The sequence below is a fragment of the Athene noctua genome, unplaced genomic scaffold, assembly GCF_965140245.1.
Source record: "Athene noctua unplaced genomic scaffold, bAthNoc1.hap1.1 HAP1_HAP1_scaffold_130, whole genome shotgun sequence".
In the NCBI taxonomy this organism is placed as follows: Eukaryota; Metazoa; Chordata; class Aves; order Strigiformes; family Strigidae; genus Athene; species Athene noctua.
The window spans coordinates 176340-203684 of NW_027437606.1; the positions used below are offsets into that span (position 1 = coordinate 176340).

A 27345-nucleotide genomic window follows, 5' to 3' on the forward strand; every position below is an offset into this window, starting at 1 on the left:
TCAGTCCGTCAGCCCGAGAGCCGGCAGGGGCACGCAGCCCGGGAAACCGGGCGGGAACTCGCCAGCTCCTGCGGGCGCCCCGGGATTGAACTGCTGGCCTCTCCTTTCTGGCGGGCGAGTCCGCCGAATCTTCCTCCGCCCTGCGGCGAGCAAAGGGAAGCGCAGGGGTGAGAGACGGTCGGTCGTCGGGCTCGAAGGGGTTTAATCCCCTTGCGGGCCGGGCCGGGGGAGGGACGGAGCAGTCCGCTGCGAAGTTACGCCCCGGCTCTCCCCCCGCAGGCAGCCCGGAGCCCGCCGCACCCGGCCGGCGACACCCCCCGCCGCCACCGCCTCCCGGCCGCAGGGACAGCGCCAGCCACTCGCCCGCAGCCCCAGACAATAGGGAGGCGGGCGGGACGCGGCCGACCCACCGCGCCCACCCCGCGGGCGGCAGCGGGGCGGCAGCCCCCGCCGGGCCCGGCCCGGCCCCCCCGCCGGGCAGGACCCGCCGTCGCTGCCCTGCCGCCGCCGGGAGAGCACCCGGCCCGCTCCCCGGGGACGCGGGGCCGTGCGGGGAGCACGCCTCCCCGGGCGGGGGGGTCGCCCTCCCACCTCCTAGCGACAAGAGCCGCCCCTCCGCCCGCGCCGGCGGGAGACGCGAGCCCCTGCCTGACGGCGCCGCTCCGCCTCGCCCCTCGGCCCGCCCCGCCCGCCGGCCTGCCCGCCCGCCACCTCCGCTCGCGGCCGCGCCGCCATCTTGCGCTTCACCGACGACCGCCCCGCTCCTAGGGCGGGGGGCGGCGGGTGAGCCGGGAACTCCCAGCGCCGCCGCCCGCCCGGGCCCTCGCCTCGCCGCCTCCCGCGGCGCCCGCTCACATCCTCCCGGCGCCTCGCCGCCCCGGGGCGGGTGCGCGGGGCGGTCGGGCAGCCGCGGCCGGTGCCCCGGCTTCCCCAGCAGGGAGCGGGGCCGGGGCCGGAGCCGCCCCGCCGCCGCCCCGCCCGTCAGGTGGCAGACACCCGCTGGAGGGCGGCCCGGCTCCGCCGAGGAGCGGCCGGCCGTGGGGGACCTGCCCCGGCGCCGCAGCCCGGGGGCCGCCGGCGTCCCCTCGCCCTTCTTCCCGACGAGGTGCCGGCGCGCAGCGGCTGCGGCAGGGAAGAACGGGGGCGACGGGCCGGCAGTGGCCGGGCGGCAGCGGCGCCCTCGCGGCCTGCTCCTCCGCCGGCAAACTTCGGCTCCGCGCTGGCACCCGTTATGAACTGAGTTCTTAAAACTGGCTGAGTCAGAGTTCCCAATTTATTTATTTAGCAAGCGGCAACAAGCGAAACAGCGCTGGGCGGCCGGGGAGTCTCCTGCTCCAACAACGGACCGCACCCTCCAGGGCACTCTGTTTCAATCTTATACTACAAAGTATTACATAGTCATTATACACCTATACATATTCATTACTTGAACCCGCCTACTCCCGCTTCATATGGTAATTAGCTTATCAGTCCTTTAGGCTTGCACAGAAGTTGTTAAAACTACGGTCAGGGGTCTTCAAATCGTGGGGGGTGGTCTTCTGGGAGGAAGGCTGTGGGTCCTCCTCACGGTGTAGCTTGGAATGTGATGATCCTCTTGAGTCTGTAGTGTTCTTATCAATCTAGGCCCAGTAATCTCTTTGCATAATGAGATTCATGGTCATGAACATCCTCCTGTTTTATTCAATTATGCGCCTGCAATTCTCCACATCTTCTGACATACAGATGCTTCTTCTCTTGTTGTCCCCCCCCCTCCTTCCTGTCACTTTTTTTTTTTTTACACTATCAGGTTAGTTCAATGAAGCATTTGTTGTTAGTATTACACAATATGCAATAGTTCATATTACAGTTTGTTGAATTTGATGAACAGTCAGCTTACCACCTATCACAGCACCCTCCCGCCACACACCCAGGCGGGCGCTGAGGACCGCGTCGGCCGCAGCCCCGGGAGAGCGGCTTTGCCACCGCCAGCCCCGAGCATCCCTCAGGCGCCCCGAGCTGTCGCTGAGGGAGAACACTGCCGCAGGCTCCACAGACCCAATCCAGGGGCGAGGAGTGCAGAGGGAACGACTCTGAGGAAAAAAACACACACCCGTTATTTTTTTTTTTTTTCTGTCTTGTTACAGAACTTGGAGAAAGGGGACCTTTTCCTTTAGTACATACCTAGATATTTTAGTCAATATTTATTAAACTCCCCCTGCCTGCTTCTCAAAAATGTTGTGTTTATACGTACTCTTTCATCACTCTTTGCCTTTTTAGTTCGGACAGTAAAATGTGATTGTTTCCCTGAGAAAGAGAAAGAGGTGGCTTATGGGAACTGTTAAAGAGTTAACCATTGGTCATGGAAGATCAAGATTTACACCATTATAATTTTTTTTTAAAACTGCATAGGTACAGTATCCTGTTGAGACTGGCAACAGGAAGGAGTCTGATCAAAGCTTGGAAGAGCAAAAGTTCCAATCCCAGTAATGTTCCTGGTTCCTCATTTCCAGTCACTCCCGTTCAGTTTTTCCAAGCGTAATCTTGGGGAACACGGTCGGCGAACCACCCCCACAGTCCCATCGAGAATCGGTGACAGCAGCCAAGGTGGAGACCAAGAGAAGGAAAAATGACGTTAACTCCTGTATTACATTTCCAATGGAACACATTACACTGAAATGCAAGTTTTCAGTGTCGATTTTCTTCCTCCTGGACTTGCCTTTGCTGTATAACCAATACAGCAAGATGGGGGTAAGCTGCTCACATACAGTCCTTATTTTGAAGTCTTCAGACTCACAGTGGTTTTTAAGGGTAAGGTTTTGAATGATAAAAATTACTTTGCGATGAAAGTAGGTAGAGCAGACAAAAAAAACCCAACAAGGGGATTCATTTTTTATCAATACTCATCCAAACAACACAGATAGATGAAAAAATTCTGTGTAGGTTTGGACAAACACACTAGAAAGAAACAAAAAAAAAGAAAGCTAAAACATAAGAAACCAAACACACACAGAGGGACTGCAGTTAGGCATTCACTATCACCAGACATTCTGTATGTGAGATGACATTAACACAAGAGCAAAGTCTAGTGCCACCTATTTTATTGCAACTGATACAAAATTTTATTCTCATAAAATTAAGCTTTGCCTATCTTAATATTAATTTTAAAAAAATAACTCTGTCCAATTAACTGAGAAATGTGCTGGTTTGAAGAGTCATAAATCTTCAAAATGGGCTATTGCTTTGCTTTTATTCTAAATATATTTATCACGAACAATATATTCACTTCTATGTAATAAGGAGATACAATTCTCTCCAGGTTACTAGAAAAATAGTTACAAATTAATTCAACTACAAGATCACCTCATCTGCAACTAGCAATTTCTATTAAAATGCTACTCCCCAGTATCGAGATTGTCATTACAAGCAAGAATAAACTTTACCTTAGCAAGTTAGAGGGGTAAATCTTGCTTTGTTTCAAGTTAGGCTATTCTGACTGGCAAAAATAGGCCACAGCAGAAGTTCTTACATTTGTGGAAGGAGTGTTTCTCCCACATTCTTCAGGTTGTTGCTCTATGAAAACCACTTAAGGTGCTATCAGGTAATTAAAAAAACCCTCCCTCTGAAATGTGTGAAGAGGTTTCTAAAGGATTTACTTTTCATATACCAAAATGAGACGTGGTTTAAACCTTTATGTAATAAGCCATGGACTATACAACCCCACAGATTATTTCAGAAAAATGTATTCCCACAATGTGGAAAACAGTGATAAAAGCATATCACCTTTTCAACTGTTTTCTTTTAAAGAAAGGTACTGAAATTATCTGGGAGATATTCAGATCTGCAGCATTCCAAAGGCAATCACAGCAGTATGCCACATATATGTACATTTCTATATATAGGACAAAACTATCAAAGCACTTAAAATTTATTAAGAAAGTATTTTAAGATCTATATAATATATGTATAAATATGCAGAAGTAACCTTTGTTGAATTACACACATATAACAACATGGAATGAAAACATCACAAAGTATGCTGAAATCAATTTTATCACTGAGCATAACTGAAGGCTGCAATTTCTTTCTTCATTTCCTATTAAGAAAAAAAGACAGTAGCAGTCAGCATGAATATATGCTTAAGAACTCTGTTTATGTCTTCATAAAAAGAATCTGTACATACATGAAAATCTTAGTAATACTTAGCAAATACACAGGGTATCACCACCACAATGTCTTTCTATACCCACTAGTAGCTTCAAACACACCCTTATGCATCCAAAACAGAGAGGAGGCTAAGGAGACTCTATGGATCTGCATCAACAGTGCTTTCAACAGTTAGAAAGAGCAGGCAGTTCCTGAAAAGCCACAGCTAAAAGCTGGAAATGTTACTTTCTGCACTCTAACAAGTAATTCCTCAGAGTCCATCTCTACATACAGCAGAGCTCGTTCCTGACTGATTTGCACAGTCACTCTGAATACGAGATATTGTTATATATGTTAAAGCTAAAGGTAGAAGCAGAAAACAAAGAAACCCAGTCACTTTTAATTTAAGCATTAAAAGTTAAGTCACAAAAGCTCACAAGCCCTGAGATAACGTAAATAAATCCCTTCTCATGCTAAACTACGTCATTCTATGGGATGAAAGACGGGCACATATTTCAGGAATGGGCTCCCTGGATCCAAGTAATCCTCACTGTTGCACAATCAGAATGGAGTGTCTGTTCTAACTCTTTACCAGGTGGGAAGAAGGGATTGAGATGACCAGGGCCAAAGAGAAGAGGCTTCCTCTTCTTTAAGGCAGACTGAGAGGCATGAAGAATTTTATCTCTCTAAGGCACAAGCATCTCGGAGACAACTGGATTCAATGATCTTGAATCTGAAGACTGAATATCCAACCTATCTAAATGGATTTGATACTGGAAATGCCAGACTGGGACCATGGGTGCCTCTGGACGGTTTCTGCTGAGTTCTGACAACTCAGAGAGCCTCTCTTACAGGAAGAGATCAGAGAATTTGACTCGGCATTAAACCAGCATAGGCAGAAAACACCCCTTATGTCAAATTAAAGATGCTTGAGTCACACTAGTTAAAAAAAGGTTAAGATGAGACTACAGGAGAGTCTCAAAGTCTTGTTATGTCTCATACTTAAATTTCTTTTCAAGAACGGAATGACTGCTATATGAAGTATCACCACCTCTGCCTATAAGGGGAGAAAGAGGAAGCAACAGGTTGAGAAAAGCGCCCTCATTTCACAGCCACCCGCCCCTAAAAAGGTTCTGGAGAAGCACTACTGACAGACTGAGGTTAACTGCTTTTGAGAGGGCTGTGTGGGTGTACCCCTTGACTTCAAGCCTTTTCCTGCTGAAGCTGCCAACAATTATGCCAAATACAACAATGGTTTTGCAATACGGATAAATGTCTTCCAGACAAATGAAAAAGTCTTGTCACACAGGTAACTAGGCAGCAAAGAGTCATGCTAAGTAAGCGTGATGTCTAGAGTACATGTACATGCGTAACACACACATGCATAACAGTGATGGAAAGTGCTATAAGACAAGAAAAACGTACCTTCGCTAATTTGGTTTTGTCGTAATCTTTCCGATGTTGGTAAATGCAGTGACTAAGAACAGCATAGAGTTTTTCCAGCTGAAATATACTGAAGTTCTCAGTTGCCACAGTGACAAAATGCAACAGTTGCTGAAGAAAAAAATGGAAACAGCAAGTTGAGAATAGTGCAAGAACCTCTGCATAGGCTCTTTATGTTTTTAGAAGCTAAACAGTAACAGCACAACACAAGTGACATCCTACTTCCTTATATTGTTAAATAAAATGAGTGATGCTTCAGAGAACAGATAAAATACCTCACAAGATTTAACTGGAGAAAATGAGGTTGGTTTTTTTCACACCGCAGAAAAAAGGAAGGATTAAATTTCAGACAATACTTTATTACTGATGAATCACATCAACAATCATAACTGTGAATCAACTGCTTCCAGAACAGCAGGGAATGACACAATCCACTTTGTTGTAGGGCAGCTGCCACAGCAAAGCCACCATTGCATTTCATGAGAGAAACTGTTTCTGCAATGCAGGGCACCACACAATGGATCTTCTAGATACAGCTGTGCCAGCTGGAAACAGAAGCATCCTTAGGGGCTCACCATTACCTGAACGTGTACTGTGCCTACAGCTGCTGGCAGAACACATTGCTCAGGTGTCTGAAGCACATCAGAAAGCAAAGTCAGATCCGTTAGCTCCCGCCTTTAAACTGACGAGTGGATAAACTAGTAGAGTATCTCTGCCTGTAGCAGATGACCCATCTCTCACATAGTTGTTTCTGGTAAAGATGTGAATGTGATAATCTCTGGGAAAGCAACAGGAACAAGGGAGTGGCAGCACCTTCTTCCCCTGCTGTAGTTGTTTAGTATCTGGGTGGTGTGTGAGGCTGTGAAGATTAGCTTAACAGAGCAGCCATACCAAATGAAAGTATTACTGCCTCACAACTGCCCATCGCCAAAGTCTGGCTGCCTCACATCAGATGCATTTCATGACTGTGTCACTCCTTGCAGCTGAAACATATACAAAGGCTCTATCGTACTTACCACCTGCCAAGTGGACAATAACCCTGGAGCACATTATTAGCACCCTGACTCTATGAAAAACCTATGTGGCTCCTCTGCATACACAGGAAGACATGAACAAAACCCCCTCCCTGAAATCTGCTTCTGTAGGAAGCCAGCTTTAAAAAGTTAGTTTCACCTCTACAAATTAAGTCACAGCTTAAAAATATGACAGAACTGTGCTGACGAGCCCCTTCACCAAAGGGGATTCCTGTCTGGCCACAATTTCCCAAACAGGGGAAATATCCATGTAATATTCCCTTTCTCATCATGGCAGGTAAACAGCAGCCCTCCTCTGCATTGGCCAACTTCCAGGACTGCAACCTAGCCATTTTCTTAATTTTCCTCACTGCAATATTCCCTGAAGATCAGGTCCTTCTTCTACCCTCTCCAATTCATGTTAAGGAACCTCTTTTACTCCCTGCAGCTGGGCCCATCTTTAAGTCTTTCCCCAGTTGTAGCCTAGGATAGCAACTTCTCTCCTACAAGAGACTGGAAAATCCTTATCACACTGTAACTATGAATGCAAAATTCTAACACTGGATTTTGAAAGAATTTCAGAAAAGCAGGTATTCGTATTTTAGCCATGATGAGCTTTATGCCAGCCTGGTAACTTCAGGTTTAAAGTCATCACTTGTAGAAATAGAGGTCCTTTTCAGGTTCCTAATAAATAAAAACCTGCAAGAAACCAAACCAAAACCCCCAAATCCATCACAGAAACTGTTAGGACATCACTAACCAACAGTACCAGCAGGTTGTCAGTGGGCTATTTTAAAATTCAGCAAGTCCTCTTAAATTAAAAAAATGAGGAGAGAACCCAGTTTCCTAAAATTTAGTTCACCAAAAGCAAGAACAACAGTCTACACCAGGTGTGGAAACACAACAGTCATAGCCCATTACCAGTTCAATTACTTCACAAGCTATATATCCTCCCCATATATTGTTTTAATTGCCATTGTTTAATTGGCATTTAATTGGCAACTGTACTCATAGCAACAAAACGTCCCGCTTCAGTATTAACAAAACAGAAATTAGACTTACTGTGAACTGGTAATCGACAATCGTTGGCTGTGTGGCAGTCCCCGTGGATGGCTTGACATGTATCACCTGCTGCTCTTCGACCGGAGAATATCTTTCATGAATTACAGAGCATACCCAGAAATCTGGAATGACACAAATTTCTTAAGTCAGAATTTCTGTTTATCTGGAATACAGTATCAGTGAAGTATCCTGTACCTGGAACACAGTTCTTTCTGGAATGACAGAGACAAAACTGTTACCATTTTTTCACTGATAAATGCTTGACTTTCACTTTCTTTCTGGCAAAAGTCACTGATCCATAAAAATCAGCAACTCAGACACAAAAAAAAAAGCACTACGGAAGGCAGCAGGGGAAAAAATATCGTCACATTGCCATTACAGCACTGCATGGTAAAACTTGCAAAGTAATTCAGGCTAGGAAACACATCTTACATTGCAAACTTTAGGACATATGTCTTCTATTCCACATGTGACTCTGGCTCCACACTGCTTGAAGCACAGCTTGGTGCCATTTGAAAAACACACCTCAGAATCAAAAAAACAGCAGCTGCAAAAACCCATGAGTTTGGCTAGCATAACTAAAGGAGCGGCATCATTATGCAAGAAACATTGAGTGCTGGTTCTAGGGAGATACAGCAGCAATAACAGAATGGCATTAAAGATGACCAAATCCTACTAAGTAGTGTAACCCTCTTAGGAATAAAAAGGAGCTACATGACCTGTTTGACCTTTCACTTACCATTTGAATTTCCTTCTTCCAAACATTCTGCTACTTGGCAAGCCATCACTTCACTGTTCATTCCTAGGTCTGAAGGTTCAGGAAGCACGACACTCTTCTTTTCAAAAGCAGGCATTGTGAAAAGGAAAAATGTCTCATCTTCTGCCCCAGATTTATTTTCATTCCCATTTTTCTGTCGTTCTCGAAGTACATTTTCATTTTCTTCCACAGAGTAATCCCGTGTGGGCTCAACTTCAGCGTGATCCATATTAGAAACATGTTTTTCTGGAGACTCTTCACTGCTCTCTACCTCATTTTGCTCTTCCGGAACTTTATTTTCTTTATTGAACTGAAAATTCCTCCTCTTTGCCCTGATACCCAAAGAGCCTTTGTTCTTTTTGTATTTTCTTTTTGATACACCTACAAAGGGATACCAGAAAAAGTAATCCAAAACATTACCCAAGCAGTTCGTCCTTCCAAATCCAGCATCCTCATCTTACTTGACTTACAGGGAAAATGATCAAAGAAGCTCAAGTACCAGTGTCTGTCTCCCTACATGTGTCTAGAGAAAGAGTTGCAAATTAATGAGGTCAATTTGCTATTAGATTTTTCCATTCACAAAACCATCAGCTTCAAGATTTTTTGAGCAGAAAATTCTTACTTTTGATAGGAAGTATTACTGCAAAGCAAGGTTATTAGGTGAAGTTGCTTACTGTCTTACTCCGTGAATTAATCTAGATAAACAGAAAAGCGTTTGGAGACAAGCCCTTCTTCAAATCCGTTTTAAAGCTGTAAACTTCAAAAGCTAAATGTGTGTTGGGCAGAGTTAAAGAGACAATTCTAAGGGAATATTTACTGGAGAAAACATTGTCCGTAAACACTTATGCCTCATACGCTTTCTGATTCAGTTAACCTTGTTTAAAACATAATTCGCATTCTCGCCTTCCAGAAAAAGCCACCATTCTTTGTATTCAGGGAGTACCGCTCAAAGCATATGGGTGAAGTCAATGGCAAAATTCTCAGTCATGCCAGTGAGACCCAGGAAACTTCACACTATGTCATGTGCTTTAACGGAGACACCCAAGTCCCTTTGTTCTTTCATGTCCTTTTCACAGGAAGAGTGAGGAAATCATGATCTTTCCTTTACATATCTATCATGATTGTTCCCCTATTTTTTTTCCCCTTTCCCCCTTCAATTGGAAATCACAGGAAGAGGGAGCATAGAGTTTAGCATTTCTGGGCAGGAAAGGGAAAAATGCTGTTATTATATAACTAAGAACTAGTTGATTGTTCAGCAACTGCCAGGTACAACATTTTTGGCTTCAAGAGGTAGCAATTTAGGAGCCATTACATGTCAGTTGGGCCATCAAGGCCAGTATCTTACGATGTAAACTAACCACTGTACTTGACCTTCATAACCATACTGAATGAATGATCTCTGGATTTATCTCATATTTTGAAGCAAGTTAAAAAATATGATGACTCTGGCATGAAGAACCAGGCATCACAGTAACCTGTTATGTGATAAGAACAGAGAAGGCACTGTTGACTTTAACACCGTCTCCAAGAAAGTGTGAATAAAATGCCACTTGCCTTTAGAGCAGGGTGTACTGGAATTTATCGGTGCTGCTGGCATCTTCATTTTTTCATTACACTTTGGTTCTGTTTCCTTATACCCAGGAACAGAGTTCGGCTTTGGCATTGCACAGCAGTAAGATGGAGTATATGTTGAGGAGCTACAGCCTTGCAGGAAAGAAGAGACCAAAGAATTGTGTCTTGCATTGTTGGTCACAAATACTAAGACAAGTATTAAAGTCCTTAGCGTCAAAAAACATACCTCTTTCCTTACGAGATTCTTCAATCGCCTCACAGCATTGTTCAAAATCTTTGTCCAGTTCTGCCCTCACTATGGCGTATGCAGTATCTCTCAAAGTACAAGCTCTGTGCCTAATGAGGCAACCTGAAATTTTACAGGCAGAACTGAGTATTTTCTACCAGCCAATGAAATCCTTTATTTTGACTACTTAGAAAGATTTGTTCTTGTCATAGGTAGGTTATGAAAGGTTATCTCAGTGCATATTTTCCACATATATATATATCCACATATATATATATATATATCCTCACATATATATATATATTTATATATATATATAAAAAAATATATATTTATATATATATTTATATATAGATATATAAACCAACATAAGAGTTAATTATTAAAGCAAAAGCACTAGTTACTGATCAACACTTCTATCGCCATTTCACACCCACGTAGTTCAACGCTACAACACTAGCAACCTGGCAAGAAACGCTCTCTGTGGGTGTTTAAAATGATCTAATCCCACAGATGACATCTATCAATTTATAAATTTAAAATTTTTCCAAATCCAGGATAAAAACACATCCTCACCTCCACGATCTTCAGCTGTGTTGTACTCTAAAGCATTGCTGCAGATTAGATCAATGTCTTTTAGAAAATCTTCTGCAGTCAGGTACTGGTGCAAGTCAATCTTAGAAAGAATGGTCGACAGGTCCATGGGCTGCTTAATAACTCTGGCATAATCAGATGCCTACAAATGAAATAAACATGCTCAGAGATTTAACACATTGTCTACCAAAATTAATTATTTTAATAAAGTCAAATAAAGTACTTTGTAAAAACCCCAAATATTTACGATCCATCCGAAAACACAGAAATTAACAAGTTCTTTTCTTGAAAATAGAAGGGCTACTTCAACTGGCTTTGAAGAAACAGACCAGAAGAGGGAAAGAAAGCAGCAGGGAGGTCAGAAGCCTGTGTGGGGCAGGGAAGAAAACAGACACCCAGAGTGGGATTCATTTCACTTTGCTTCAGAAAATCCCAGCCAAGAAACCTTTCTCAGTGAAGCCACCTAAGATTCTCTTTGTTGTTGGAGGCAAGGAAAAGGCTGCAGGAATTACACCATGGAAGCATCTGTCCTAGACATCTAGTTTAGAATGAGTTAACTGGACCCAGAGGTGCTGATTTCTTTTCTCAGACCATAAAAGGAGCCTAATGACTAGTTTAGGTGAGGACATCTATGTTTGCTTAGATTATTCACATCTCGGAAACTAGAAGTAAAGGGAAAAACAAGTCAGTGGATGCTTAGGGGAGCAGGACTTTGCTGAAACTCAAAGCTCTATTAAAACTACAGCTGACATGGAAGTATATGTCCCTGGCTTAGACTTATTCAATAAATTCAATGAGAAAGAGACTCAGAAGTGTATGGGAGGAAGAAGAAACCATACAGCCCTTACGGTTGATCTCATACTGAGGAGCCCCAGATGAAACGGAGAATAGAATCTTAACATTTATTTTAAAACTACTGCTTCTACTCTTGTTCTCAAAGAAACTACCAACAGTCAGTGAAAGAGCTTTAGACTTTATTGAAACAGTCCTATAGATACTGTTTCGAATAAAGAAAGAGATCTCTCTGCTTTTCAGTGCTGTAACACGCCTACACGTCAAAGCCTTTTAATGAGCAAACTGTGTTGATGTTTGGTCTAACTGGTAGTTGGACTAGATGACTGCCACAGGTCCCTTCTGACTAAAATATTCTAAAATTCTAATGGCATTTTAGAAGGAACCCAGGGCGTCCAGTGAATAGTCAAGTAACAGACACTCGAGAGCCTCAAGGAGTCAGCAAAAGCAAAATTCACTTCCTGCTTCTTGACAGACCAGAACAGTATGGTCCGAAAAACAAAGATAAACCTTCCTATAAAGAGAACACAAACACTGAGAAATAGACAGAGAGAAATGATGAATACACACGGATAAAATGGTATTAAAGGACAACAGTCATTTACCTCCCCTGGGTTAACAGGCTTTGTAAATGCTCTGAAACATCCATCAGCGGCAAGTCTGAGAGTCACATTCCGTAAGAAAACCCTAAGGTGATGCAACATCTCCTCCTTCTGCTCCTCCGGCTGTCTTATTTCTTTCTCTGTCAGCTCTTGAGGCTTAGGCGGCAGTGCTACAGGCAGTTCTTCAGGCAGTTCTTCCAGTGGCTGACAAGCTTAAATCAATCAGAAACTTCTACTCAATTTATGGTACTCAAACATAAGCATATGGAAAATTATTGATAGAAAATTACCACCACAGCAAATACTGTGTACCTATTAACTTACAGCTAGAGAAGTATATCCTCACCTGCGTTGCCCTTTGATGCAGGAAGTTTAGCAGCTTGATTTATAATTAAGTCCTCAAAAAACTTTCTTCTTTTGTCCTTATTAGGCAAGTGGAGTTGGAAAACTTCATAATCATTAATAAACAAGTCTTTTATCTAAAACATGAGGAGAAAAGATATTACAGATAGAAGGCTACACAAGTTTATATTCTCTTCCAAAAAGATGAGTACCTTTCTAAATTAGACCGAATAATCATCTAGACAAGACAAACTGTGAAAAAGTTATCTTCTTGGCCTTAAAAGGCTAGATTTTCATAGGTTAGCACGGCAGATTACGTATCTTCTCTAAGAAACTCCCCTAGAGCTCAAGCCCAGCAAAGGGACCATATGACACACTGATAAAGTGGTGACATTCACCACCTCCAAGACTGATGATTTTGCATTTACCTGCCTTGCTGCCCTTTAGTTTGAATCTTTATGGCAACTACAGAAGGAACGGGCAGGGTTCAGCAGATGAGTGAGGGCTTTTTGGTTTGGGTTTTTTGAAAATTAATTTCAGTGAGGTGTCTGAAGTTGCATACTTCCAAGTTTTACTCCCATTTTTCAATCTCTACTACCAAAAGGTATGGAAGGAATTTCAATACTTAATTTAGAAGGAATTTATTAACAGCTTAAAAACTTCTGTAGAAAGTTAAACTGTTTCAAAGCCCCTGATGATAAAACCATCTAGCTAAGCAAACACACCTCCCCCCCCCCCCCCCCCAGTAACTGAGACAAGGTAATCAGAGCAGCATATTCACATTTGGAACACCTTTCTTTAATGCACACTCTCAGATGTCTAGAAAGCCACGCATGTACTCCTACTGAATTGTGTTAAGGAATACAGGTGAAAATCTGCTACCAAGTTAGAGAAGTTGGAACGTAGCTTTCTAATTTGTAAAGCGTTCACTTACATGGAGATTGAAATTTTTATGGAGGTATTTAAATTTGAAATGACATTCTGTCATTAATGGTGTGACCACTCTATTTTTTCAGTAAAAAGATCTTTCATTTTCAGTAAAGGGTTTTCAGTAAAAATATCTTTTTCCCATTTACATGGCAAACACTGTATATTCTTGACTAAGAACATACCTAACTATCTAGAAGTCACTGGAATTATGATCTGAAGTAAATTTATACATCTGTCTAATAAGCATGAATGTGCGAGAAGGTGGAAAAGTTGGGTCAAAGTCAATCTCTTTACTCAGAAAACACTTTACACAAATGCCTTCAGCATTGTTTTATTTAAGCAAATTTTAAGAGACCTGGTTAGGGTGCCTGAGTACTAACAGTGTAAATTTGCTTAACAGGGCACAGTACTCTGGTTCTTAAAGGACTGATCAATTAACAAGAAAGTGAATAAAAAAAAAATAAGACAAATATCAACAGAAGTACCTCGTTCGGGAGATCTGCATGACACACATCAGATGTTGCAAGCAGCAAAACTGGAGCAAATGCTGGAATGTTCCGCAGTAGTGTTATAAAAGTAGCTTTCAATGTAGGTCCAACAGCCTCCCACCACCAATGGATATGTGAGATGTAAATGATACTTGGTGCTGTTCTCTGAGCTTCTCGCATCAGCTGGTAAAAGAAAAGCTTGGATGAGAAAACTAAACCATGTAGAATAGGGTAACGAGTACGTCAAACTAAGAGTCAAGCTATCTTACGAAGCCAAAACATCAAAACAAACCAGCAGAAGAAGAACTTCTTAACAAGAAGGTAAAAGTTTCACTTTGACTCAAATATAGACATTGCTACGCAGATAGAAACAGATCTGAATTTCTGACCGATTTCAAAACTTCCTAGGCGTAAGATAACTCCTAAAGTGTTTCACAACTCAGCTGGTGTGGTGGTGTGCCCAAGACTAGCAGGAGAACAAGATAACCCTTCAGCAAGATGTACTAGTCTGGGTAAATCACTACATGACTGCAGCGACACCATTTTCAATTCAGAGTGGGCACATATTCAAGTCAGCCTGGAGCAGAGTCAGAACAACCAAAGACCTATGTGAGAAGATGAGGCCTGAGACTGTAGAAGAGGCCTGGTTACAATTCATAATTTCAAGTACATTTTGTAAGATTTGTGACCCTTCTTTAGCCTGTCTGAATAGGTCAGCCACACACAGCCTCTCATTACCAAAGGATCCATCAGACCAGATCCCAATGCTTTGAAAGATCACAAGCCATTTCCTACAGGTAGTACCTCAACCACAAAGGAAGACATGCACCTACTGCATGAGGAGAATGGCAACAGTCCTTTCACATAGCAAATTTCTCTATGCACCCTTTGGGATTATCAGTATTCTGGGAGTGCCTGTCACAAGATGAGAAGTGCATGTGGTATATCTGGGCAGCGACTAGACATGCTGGTTATAGGACTTCAGGTGCAACCACCACATAACAAGAAAGGAATTGCTCCTCTTATACGACTAAAGAGTATCTGGCCATGTAATGTGTCTGTCCTTACTTGTACAGCTCTGAAAAGCTGCTATTAAAGGTCAGAATATTTTAATACAGTGATGTCAAACAATGAAATGGATTTCCTGCCTACAAGTAAAAAGGAAAGCAGTGCTAAATCTGCTTACATTTAATTTTTCTAGTTAAGAACCCACACCATAGTACCAATGCAAGTGTTCCATGAATCTTAATGCTTCTACTGCATATACTGCAGCAGGGCAGCTGTATGTGTATAAAAAAGAAACACTTCTTTTCCCTAAAACCTCAATTGCTTTACCAATATAAAAGGTGGCTACAGAAAGTGCACGACAAACAGTCGGGCTGATGCAGAGCTATCTCCTGGGAGCACAGAGTCTTAAGCAGCAATGAAAACAACATTCTGGATCCCACCGAGTCTGGCAGGATTCCTAGCCATAATGAGACGTTTATTAGCAGCACCTCCCATCTTCTCCAGCTGCTAACAACATCCTCACTGTTTAATTTGAAATGGAAAATATGGGCATGTACAACATCCTTAGTGTCATCCGATCTAGAAAAAAAAGCGGATTTTCAGACAAAAGTAAACCTAACAGCACATTCAAGCCAGGCCAACTCCATTAACAATGAATTTTGCTTACTTTACTGGTTTACATACAGTTCATGTATTTTAGGAGATTAAAGAGGAAACAGATACCTGTGCACATGTTTCTTCTGGAGACGTGACGCTACTAAACAAAACAGCTAGGTCTAGTGCATAAACTGGAAACTTTTCCAGGGCATGTATTACTGCAGGTGCCAAATGAGAAGCTTGCCCATATCCTGAATCTCCAGTTATTAAGAACCGTGGCCTGCAAGATGTCGGCTGATAATGAGCATTTCTAGAACAGTAAGGAGAAAGTAAGTTTGAAAAGGACGTGATGAATAGGCATACAGATGTTATTTTTTTTTTTTCCTATGCACTTTTTTCTTTTGGTAAATACTCTCCATTTTCAAGCAAATAAGAAGCTGGCCTGTGATCAGGAAGACCATCACAGCCCATTTTATTACAAACAGGTACCCTACTTCCCCTAAGAAAACCTGCCAATCCCCAGCGTGTCTGCTCTTCGTTGGGCTCAGTTAAGTACCAGCTCTTCAATTCCACAGGGGGACTGTCCAGCTCAATACACACATGACAACTCATCAGTAACCTGATATGGGGGAAAACAACTCTCAGCACACACTAGTCTGGATCTCTTCACCACCCATACGCACCAGTTTAAGTAACTGTGAGATCTCTACACCTGTCAAGTTTAGCTGAAATTTGGCCATAGTTACTGGAGATTGTGGGAAGGAAGGGGCAGAACCATATTTTTAGAAAAAAAAATAACATGGGCACTGAAACACATTAGCTGTTATCTCAAGTGCACAGTTGGATCGGTTAAATTACAGCGGTATACTGAAGACGTAGAAGATTTAGATTTGTTTTATTCAGCCACTCTAATTGTTTCACTTTGAATTGTGCATTCGTTTCTCAGTCATGTTGCTTTACTCCCACAAAACACATTTGTGAAAAGCATTTGATTTTTCCACCCCAATACTGTTGTACTTTTACTGGGTGAAGTCCAAGATCCTAGAGACCTAACCAAGCTCAGCAAGTCCAAAGATTTTCTGGACAGCACAGTGACAGAAAGTGAGAAAAATAACTGACACTACAGGGATGACAGGAATCTCTTTTTTCAACTGTTGGCTTATACGACTTCCACAGTAAAATGTCAAAAGATTAACATTAATTTAGTAGGTGAAAGTTACAAAATGCAGACATCATTTATGTTTTTCTCACAGTGTTTTAACGAGCCCTTTCTCAATTTTGTTTCTGCTACATAATTTGCTACTGGTTTAACGCTCCTGGAAGGTAGAAGGTCAAAAGATGGCTACACAAATCCATAGGAGTTTTTTAGCTAGAAGGACAGACAGCACATTTCTCTGGTCTTGAGTCTTTCAAGGAATACCATGGGTTAAATCATGTTCTAATAGTCTGTAGACCACTGACTTGGGAAAAGAGGGCCGGGCCGTTCAGTTTAATGGGTTATGATCATGTACTCCGTTATAACATTAGTAACCAGCTGGACCTTCACCCTTACGTCTTGCAAAGACTGATCACACCCCACCCCCCCCCCCCGCTTTACTCCTTCATCTACCACCCTTCACATCAAAACTCTTTACAGACCCAGCCATCTTCAAAACATAAACATAAAGGGGATAAACATTTACCTGCTGAAAGTGAGGAGGCTTTCCTTTTGTCTATCAGGCATATTATGAGTTGGCTCATCTTCAAAGATTGATGGTAATTCCTCATCGCTGTCAATCACATCATCTCTTAAAATATTATTTAAACTGTCTGAAAGATAAGTTTGTTAACTTTCCTCAATAGTCCATCTCTCAATATCACATTAATCCATTAATCAAGCTTCTAACTCAGTGTTGGAAACCACTTGTATTTGAGGGCACATGCTGAAAGCTATTTTCTGGAGTTCATTCTACCACAGATCTGAGACTGCACAAGTCTCTACAAAGCTGTCCTACATCCCGTGATTTGCGTAAGCTATTATCCCTCTGTTGGTGAAAACTTGGAGGTTTTTTTCCTTAGAATAAAGACGATTAGGAACAACTTCTGTAGTTCCCAGACACGTGAAAAACCCAATAAGGCTCCTTCTTTCTGGAGGAGGTTCCCCCACTGGATGTGGAGCAATTAATGCGATTCATGCAATTAGTGCATGAATGCGATGGCCACAGACTTCAATTTGTCTCGGACTAGTAAGTCAGAATATAATAACCTACTAAATACGGCTCCTTGCCGATCACTGAAGGAGGAGATAAGGTAAAGCGGGCAGCAGAGAGAGAATGCCATTACCAATCCCCGAGCCTCTCTGCTTTGATTTGGCTGGTGGAGTTTTGCCTCTGTTTTTCCCCAATGCAAATACATCTCCCAGACCTACTGGGAGCAATATTGGTGGAATATTCTCCAGGAATGAGCATAACAACTAACTATTCACAAATTTCCATTAATCAGGAGTGGAGTGAGTCGATACATTTACTTGCTCACACCAACTGACAGACTAAACCTGATCAGGGCTGATACAGTCAGGAGCATGAGGTGACATATGCTATGCAAGCCAAGCCCCGAAGTATCCACTCCTAGAACATTCTGATCTCACGTGCAAGTGTACAGTGTGATCCACAAACATTTCAATTCAGAGACTATGGTTAAAAGTCATGACACCTAAACCAGTATTTAGCTTAAACCCCTTGTCTTGTGGTCCTGACAGTCTTCAGACAGGAATTAGAAGCATTCATGTAAAAATACCCTTGTCTCCCCATTTACACATTTATTTTGAAAGAGGTGCCCCATACATTAAACTTTAGATCCATCTCTAGAAATTACAAATACCGTGTTAGCTACTGTCAGAAACAGGGTGCTCTAGCAGAGAACACACAGCGCTCTATTCCAAACGACAAGTCATTCACAGCTCTCATGCAGCACTGTGCACATGCATATTATCACATTCTACTATCGTTACAGCTGAGAGGTTTGCCTATGTTGACTGCACAAACCAGAACTTTTGCCCTGGCAGAATTTTAAAGTGGATGTTCTTGCTGTACCTTGCTGTTGGTTCTCCTTTAGTGCAGTCTCTGCATGGGGAAATACTTTCTGTAAGGCTTGTAAAATTTCTGCTAGGGTGTTTTCAAGCAGTGGTTTTGAAATAGGGGGTAGCGGTTGCCCAGGTGAAGTCACAGCCCTCTGTGAAGATGGAACAATCTTCTTCATAGCCACGACAAAATCCTTTGCTGTTATTTTAATAGAATTGGTATCTAACTGCAGTTTCTCATCACTTTTGTATATCTGAGGATAGCAGCGACGCAAAGCACAGAGGGCAGTTTCAGCACATAACGATTTAATATCAGCACCACAGTATCCTAATAAACAAAACAAGAATCACGTTAGGTCAGTTTCAGGCGACACAGAAGTAAAGGCCAAGGTTTCTAAAGTGCAACCCTGAAAGACTCTGCATACAGCCCAACATTAACTGGTTAAGAGAGAATTTAGAGTGACTGCACTGCGGAGAAATTTTGTTATGTGGTTTGCAGCTTGATATCCTGCACTTATGAAGCAGCATCACAGTCAAAACTTTGCTCCCAAGGAAGATGCCCAAACCCCGTTCAACATTCTGACAGACAAAATAAAATCAAAAGAAAAGAAGCATCTGACATTGTCGTTATTTGCTCCCAAGACGTGCCAGTTGCCTCACCGCCTCACTCTGCAGGCAAGGCACAAGAGCTGGGGTAGAGCCTGACACAAGCCCAGATTCCTTGGGGCTCAGTCACATACAGTAACTCACTTAGTTTTCAAACTTACCAACACATTTTTCAGCTAGGTCTTCAAGAAACCTGTCCGATGGCTTAGGGTTCCAGCCTTGCGTGTGAATCTTTATAATCTCTTTTCTAGACTGGAAACAGAATGGTTGCCTTTTAGTTTGTCCCAGGTTTTTTCTTAAAAAAACCCTCAAAACCACAGAACAAAACCCCAAAAAACCTCACAATAATACAAATAATTCTCTTCTCTACTAAACTTCTAAGAATTTTAAAGTTCAGTTAATATGCTCTCTGCTTTTTCAAGCACAATATTTAATCATTCTCAACTTGTTACATTAAACTCTTCCTGGGGGTCTGCAGTGAAATCTAATGCATTTATAGCTTCCATAAAAAGTAAGTTTCCACAAGTAGAAGACCTAATGGTCCTAAGGAAGAACCTCTAGTGAAAAAATAACTAAATTATTTGCAAACAGAGATTTTTGACCAAAGAAAATTCTCTCAAATTCAGCAAAACTTCATGGTGACAGTCTCATTAGTTCATCAAATTTGCTTTTCTGCAGATGCATTCAAGGAAAACAGTCCTAGCACAACATTTCAAATTGCTACAATTGTAACAAAGAATAATAATTATGACTCAAACTACTGTCACTGATCCAGAAAGTGTCAAATGTTGCCTATCCTCATCTCCAATTAGCAAGACTTTCATTTAAGTATTTCCTGGTACATAGATTAATTAGGGCAGATTTCTAGATTTCCACAGTAGGGAGTAGCATATTTGATCTGTTTCATGGTGCCCCCTCTCCTGTTGCTGAGAGCAGGTAAAAACTGGAGACACATGTTTGTTTTAAATACACTGTTTAGTGCACTTTCACCAGCCTTCAATCCAGTAAGTGTTTTATCCTTTTTCCAAAAAGCACTAATAAAAGAAAAAGAAGTGTCAGTGACAGCCAGAGGGAAAACACAAAACCAGCCTTCCAGTTTTGCACGCTGTCGTCACCCTTTCAATATGTTTTGGTTGCTATAATATTGTAATTAAATAATTATAATAGAATTAGAATGATATTATTATTATTTGGTTGCTATAATACTTTCATTGCTTAGCTATCACCGTTGAGCTAGAAGCTTCCCAAGCCCTCCACCTGTGCAGCGTCCTTCACCCCTTTGTCCAAATCCCTGTTAATAAGTACCTCTCCCAGGATACCCAGCCTGGGAACAATCCAACACAGAAGAGCTGCTACCCCTTCACAAACCAAGAGCAAGAACAATTCAGGGTGAAAGTGCCCAAGTGAATTAAATAAGTAAGCAAGCATGAACTGCTTTGGCAACAGGAAATTTTCATTCACTCCTGCACCCTGGTTAAGGTTTTTGTTATCAAAAATGAAATTCTTGTGTGCACACCATTTCTTTCATTTCCAAGATGAGATAGCAGTAATTTGTAGCCAATTCATACATTCAATCTTTCTTAAACATTTGATAGAAGCATCCCATTTTCTTGGCTGGTCACAGTGAAACCAGAACTAATTACAGAACTTAATCATAAATATTCAAGTATCAGATCTGCCCTCCACAGTACAAGACAGTCTCTCCAGATATCCCTCTTTCGTCCACGTTGTACAAAACCAGTTTTGATTTTAACTGCTCAGTGATACTGCATTGTTACATGGTTTTGTTATAAAGATGGACTCTGCTACATTAGCATTAAGACAGTTTAAGTTCTTACCTCTTTATTTGGCAAGCTGAAGAGGAGCTCTCGATCAAAGCGTCCCGGTCTTCGTAAAGCGGGATCTACGGCATCCAGTCTGTTGGTGGCTCCGATTACCACAACCTCTCCTCTGCTGTTTAAGCCATCCATGAGTGCCAGAAGTGTTGAAACAAGAGAGCTAACAGGAAGATATAATTTTAATTCACTGGTTTAGTAAATTCTGTTATGTTTTACATGGCCTTCTCCAACGATCACCCCAAAAGGATAAGCTTTTAGTTGATTTTTAACAGATTAGTGACTCATTTGAAGACATACAAAAAATAGATAAGGTAACACAAGCCTTGTGCTGATCTCAAGCTTAGTGAATTGTTTCCAACTATTGTTTAAAAATCAACGGAAATTTAGTAGCACTGTATTACTAGTTTTCAGGATAAATGAATGTGTCACAAAGTTAAATAGGTTGTGATCTTCTTTTCACAAAGATCGAGCAGTTTCTACGTAGGTACAAAAAATGTACTACCTGTAAACTTGGTCTTGCTTACTGGACCTCACAGGAGCAAGACCATCTATCTCATCAAAGAAAATAATTGAAGGTCGCATCCGGTAGGCCTGGAATGAAAACACAGGAATGCTGACAGAAGTAAACCAGCACTATTTTAAAGAGAAAATGCATGAAAAACGTTATGGTTGGAAGGTCACTAGAACTAGATCTTCAGACTAGCATCAGGGATCTCTACTAATTGAGCAAATGGAGTAAGTGCCATGAGTAACAGAAGACAGCAGCCTATGTCAGCCCCCCTGAGACTGGGTGATAGGAAACAAATCATACCAGTACTTTTTACAGCTCTTTGGCAACCACTGAGAACAGAGCCGGGACTTAATTCAATTACAGGTTCTGGAAGCAAGCTTCCATTATCAATTTGAATGACCGTGCTTTTAGCCTGTATCTTTCTCCCTCTGATCTAAAGCCACCATATCATAAGGAGGTGAAAGTCCCCCTGTGCTCTGCACTGGTGAGGCCACACCTGGAGTGTTGTGTCCAGTTTTGGGCACCTCAATACGAGAGAGACAGCGAGGTGCTGGAGCAAGTGCAGAGGAGGGCAATGAGGGTGGTGAAGGGCCTGGAGAATAAATCCTGTGTGGAGAGACTGAGGGAGCTGGGACTGTTCAGTCTGAGGAAGAGAAGGCTGAGGGGAGACCTCATCACTCTCTACAGCTCCCTGAAAGGACATTGTAGAGAGGTTGGTGCTGGTCTCTTCTCACAGGTGACACAACAAGGGGGAACGGCTTTAAACTCCAATGGGGGAAGTTTAGACTGGACATTAGGAAAAAAATTTTCACAGAAAGAGTGGTCAGACAATGGAATAGGCTGCCCAGGGAGGTGGTGGAGTCACCATCCCTGGATATGTTTAAGGGTTGTTTAGATGAGATGTTGGGGGATATGGTGTAGGAGAGAACTTCGTGGAGCAGGGCTGATGGTTGGACTCGATGATCCCAAGGGTCTTTTCCAACCTGAATGATTCTGTTCTATGATTCATATCTCTTGCCTCTTGAAACCCTTTTTGTGGCTGGTTTTTTTTTTGGGGGGGGGGAAAGTTTGGTGGTGCGTTTTTGTTTTATTTTGTGGCAGAGGGTGGGCGTTTGCTTTGAGAGGTTTTCTTGTTTATTAATCTTTCACAGTACACCTCAAGATTTCAAGCCCCTAAAAAAACCCACTGAAAAAGGAAACACGGGCAATCCCATTTTAGTGGAAGGAACTGACAAAACACAAAAAAGAGTGAACTGTTCTTAAAAATACTCACCACAGAAAATTACAGTTACAGCTCAGAACACATAGCACATTTCAACCTTACCTGATCAAATAACATACGAAGCTCTCGTTCAGATTCACCCACCCATTTACTCAGGCAGTCAGCACCTTTTTTCATGAAAAAGGCTATTCTCCTGCCACCTTGGCTACATTCATTAGCAAGTGCACGAGCCACCAGTGTCTTGCCAGTCCCTGGCGGACCATAGAATAGGCAGCCTCTGCAATTACAAAAAAAAAAAAAAAGATTTAAGAAAAAAAACATTACAACCCCCATCCCTAAAACGCACAACTCTTCTCTCCTAAATAAAAGATTTCATCTATACAACAGCAGTAACAGCTGAAGTGTGAGAAAAGACAAATTGGATGGAAGTTTTGTGTTCCTGCACAATTCAACAAGGCAGCAAACAAAATGAACAAAGAATATAACACAGATGTACAAAACCCTGAGAAAAGATCCACAAGGACACTTCCAAAACTGATGACAAACCAACAGGGGTGGTTACAGCACGGGGGAACCAAACAAGAACAAACTTCAGTGAAGGATGAGACGGGGCTCTAACATGAATCACCAGTTCAGTTTTTAGTGATGCACTGCATATTCATTCTTGTTTTCACAAGAATCAAGATTTGGTAGTAAAGCATTTCATTCTCCTTCAAAAAGCTTTAAGTTACTGGATTTGGACTCCCAGACCATCCATTGCTGATGATAAATGAGGAGGAACTCTAAAGCTGGGAGGATATTCTGCATTTCCAGATAAACATACTCTTCATCTAAAAAAACTAATACACTGCTCTTTCAAGAGAATTCCAATGAAGAAAGAAGCAAAACACTGAGAGATTTTATTTTGATTATTTGCAATAGTTTTAAGTTCCTGAAAGCAAAGAATTTAAAGTCATATTTCAATGTCCGTGATCGAGTTTTGCTGACGAAGAGCATATAAAGCTAACAACTAGATCTCTAATAATTTCATCTCATAATGCAGAACTAATTTAGCTGTATAAGAAGTGGACACATTCTTATTTTAGCCCGAACACAAACACACACTGCAAGGTTCTAGTTGCAAGTCTTATCAATTGTAAAATTGCTACTTGAGCACTTGAAAAAAAAAAAACCACACAACCAAAGAGTCAGTGGGAGAGACAAGTGGACGACTTCCAAGCAACACACATGACTACCAATAATTAACTCCTCCTTGCTTGTAAACTAATTAAGCTGACTTGTACATAGCACTCAAAAACAACATAACGCCACCTTTTAAAGGCAAGACACCTTTAAAGTGTATTCTCACCAAAAACTAAATCTTTGAGCCCACACGTATTCTGGATTCTATCCATTTTCAAGAAATTACTTTTTGCTACTGCTAAAATCCTCATCAACATCACTGAAAATTTTGAAGCATGTAAATATATTGATACCTCAGTCAAATATTCTACGGAAAACAAGTGAATTATAGTTTCAAGCAATGTCTGTTACCTTGGCGGTTGAATTTTCAATCCCTGAAAGACTTCTGGGTAAAGCAGTGGAAAAATGACCATCTCCTTTAAAGCTGCAATGTGGTCAGAAAGACCACCCACACCATCAAATCGTACCTAAAAATAAATTCAGTAGAACACATTTTTGCATGTTAAAGAAAGCTGCACCCACAATAAGGTTCCATCAGAAATCACATGTCAGCACAAATGTAACATTCTGGGCAGTTTCAAATTGCTCGAGAAAAACCGTTAACCAAGGTAGCTGTAGACAGCACGTTATTGAAAGCTTTTATAAGCCCTGTAAACAATTCACTGACACAATGAACTAAAAATACTTACCAGACCATCTGTTTGCATTGGATCACCATCAGACAGACCTGTTCCAATCTTCATTCGATCCTTGTGAATTCTCTTCAACATATCTTTCCCAAAGTTTAGTGGAAGACACCTGTTTTGAATTAAGGAGAAAGAGAAAGGCGCTTTCTAACTTACGATGCAGCTAGAAGATTTTTGCTTTTACAATGATGGGAAGCGAATGCACAAAAACCTCACGAATTACCAGAAACTTCCTAAATAGTTAAATGTTCCTTCAAATGGGTTTACATTTAATATCCATAAGTAAATAAAGGAAAATGGTCACTCCAGACATTAAAGCATTAATTATTTTAACAACTCTTAGCACTTACGAATATCCACGCCAGTATGAATGCAAGAAACAGCTATGCTGTACGTGGAGACCATGAACTGACCTTGACTCGTGTGATGGAAGAACCCCCTAAAATACACTGACATCTTTTAAAGATTTTACATTCAAAAAGTTACAGCCCAAGGGGATACTTATTTCAGTGTGGATTAACATGATGAAGGCTGTCCACCAGTGCTGGGACTTGCTGAGGACTTTACGATATATGTGCCAGAAGACACACAGGTCTGAAAGACATCAGGCTGAAAACTTATCTGTTAAACCGTCATTAAAATAGTTCTTCTAGAGCATTTGTTATGTAAGAAAACCTCAGTCATTTCCTCTATTTATAACTTTTTTTTTTTTTTTTACAGTGGTTTTCTTTCTGAATAAACCTCTGTAAAGCACAGTAATTAAAACATGATATAAGTGTTCCTCCCACCATTCCCACCTAGAGATCAAATTGCTTCTTAAAAATCAATTCTAAAAATCCAGTTTTAGAGAGTCCAGTTACAGTTGTCACTATCAACAGATGTGATTAGATATTGCGACAGTTTAGAAAGTGCACAAGAGGAAGAGGATAACATTTCACAGTTAGGCAGATGCAAACTCCTCCCAGATTCTCCAATTTCATTAACCTTCTTAAATCTCTGTTATGGGTGTTCTTCCTATGGCTCTCAAACTGCTCTTCATCTTCAGATGACGATGAGGATGAGGAATCACTGTCGTGGACTGCCTGTCTCCGTCTGCATACATTGAAACAAGCAAGTAACCAAACTGAAGTACGCACTAAGTCATATTGAAATCTAAGTGAATTCTATCGCAGAATTTACTTTGAGATCTATTAAGTTTCCAGATCGTTTCACTCTTATGAATGAATCTGATTTCAAGTTACATTACATGACTTTCCTTGTGACAGCAAAATTTAGTTTTTCTTTGGAAGGTAAAATGTTTAACCAGTTCACAAAATTTCATAAACAGATTACTCATTTTGTCCAATCTTTCTCACACACACAAACAGAACCTCACTTAGCATTATGTATCCACTCTGGGAAACATAATCCTTTTTAACTTATTTAAAAATTTGTCTTCAAAACCCCTTCCTTCCATAACTGTCTGCTTTCAAGGATGCAAAACAAAGCGCTTCCTATCTAGCAAGAGACCCCATTCTCCATGCTCTAACCGGTTACAGGATCCAAAATCCCTTTGTCATTACTATTGCAATTTATAAACTCATTTAGCACTTTTCCTGTTTAAGAACAGTTTCTTACGGAAAAATTAACTGATTCCAGAGAGGAATCAGTATTTGAGTGATCAACAAAAAATTAAAACTTCCATACAGGTTCTCCCTCTATTATCATCAATTTTAAGAAAATAATTTGTATCCCTCAAGATTAAATAGTCTATGATTTTCAGACAGATATGCTGGCTTCAATTCCACAATAAAAGAATCTCAGTTCCACAATCTCTGCCACAACCTCCATAATCACCTTATCAGTGATAAGGTAGCATCAGTAAAAAGGCAGTAAAAATCCCTTTTTAAAAAATCTAATGGCTAATAAAAAGTATAGCCTCCCCCCCAACATTCGTTGTCTTTATACCCTCAGACCACATCGATAATCCTACTATTAACTTGTAATTACCACCAATACAGAAACCCTTGAAAGCTTCATTCAATAATGTGACTGACGGCACTATTGATAAAGAAGAACTATCACTATTCTATAGAAGAACTATACACCAACCTCTTATTTCTTCTGGAAGACCCTTGTGACTGGCCTGAAAAATACATCTTACGCTCTTCCGGTTCTGTTGAAAGCAAAGAATTTAGAACAATGTTACAGACAAGTTTAAGAGAAAGCAGGATAGTGAAGGAGGCAGAAAACATGATGTGTTTCACCCATCTCTAATTTCAGAAGAAGTTGCAAGTGATTTGGGAAGGGGATTTCATTTTTTGTAAATCAGTGCACAGTATAAATGAAAAAACACATACCTGCTTTTTAAGGAGAACTGAAGAACACAAGGGGAAGATTATCAAGTGTGTTTAATTACTGTTCTTCGAAGGATATGTAGGTAATTTTTTTACCAAAAATCAACAGTAAGTATGACAAATGGCAAAGAAAGATCATGTGCACAGGATACATGTATTTAATAAAATTTACTTGCAGAATGAAGGTAAGAAATGTAAATAGGAGTGTGTGTATATATATTTTCATTCCACAAAACCTCACTCATACGCAAGAAATTAGTCTGAAGAGGAACTATGCATATAACGTACTTGCCATCGGAGCTTGATAGCGCTGAACAGTTTTCCTCTGTCGAAAGTTGTAACGCTTTTGAGTGTCTTC

The 27345-nt window shown here is 41.3% G+C and overlaps 1 protein-coding gene across 1 annotated transcript; it reads right to left on the reverse strand.

Moving 5' to 3' along the window:
• LOC141955177 (ATPase family AAA domain-containing protein 2-like) lies at positions 1-27345 on the reverse strand. The gene is made up of 25 exons (XM_074895142.1): positions 27276-27345; positions 26743-26806; positions 25636-25743; positions 24655-24763; positions 24317-24432; positions 22886-23060; positions 21553-21641; positions 21051-21210; positions 19374-19464; positions 18620-18934; positions 17231-17357; positions 15675-15858; positions 13941-14126; positions 12530-12662; positions 12187-12395; positions 10772-10931; positions 10196-10318; positions 9952-10101; positions 8380-8778; positions 7641-7762; positions 5548-5676; positions 5125-5179; positions 2231-2283; positions 1877-2069; positions 1-140 (listed from the first exon to the last, which is right to left on the reverse strand). The coding sequence occupies exons 1-25, from the start codon at positions 27280-27282 to the stop codon at positions 1-3; spliced, it is 3597 nt and encodes a 1198-aa protein (XP_074751243.1). The 5' UTR covers positions 27283-27345.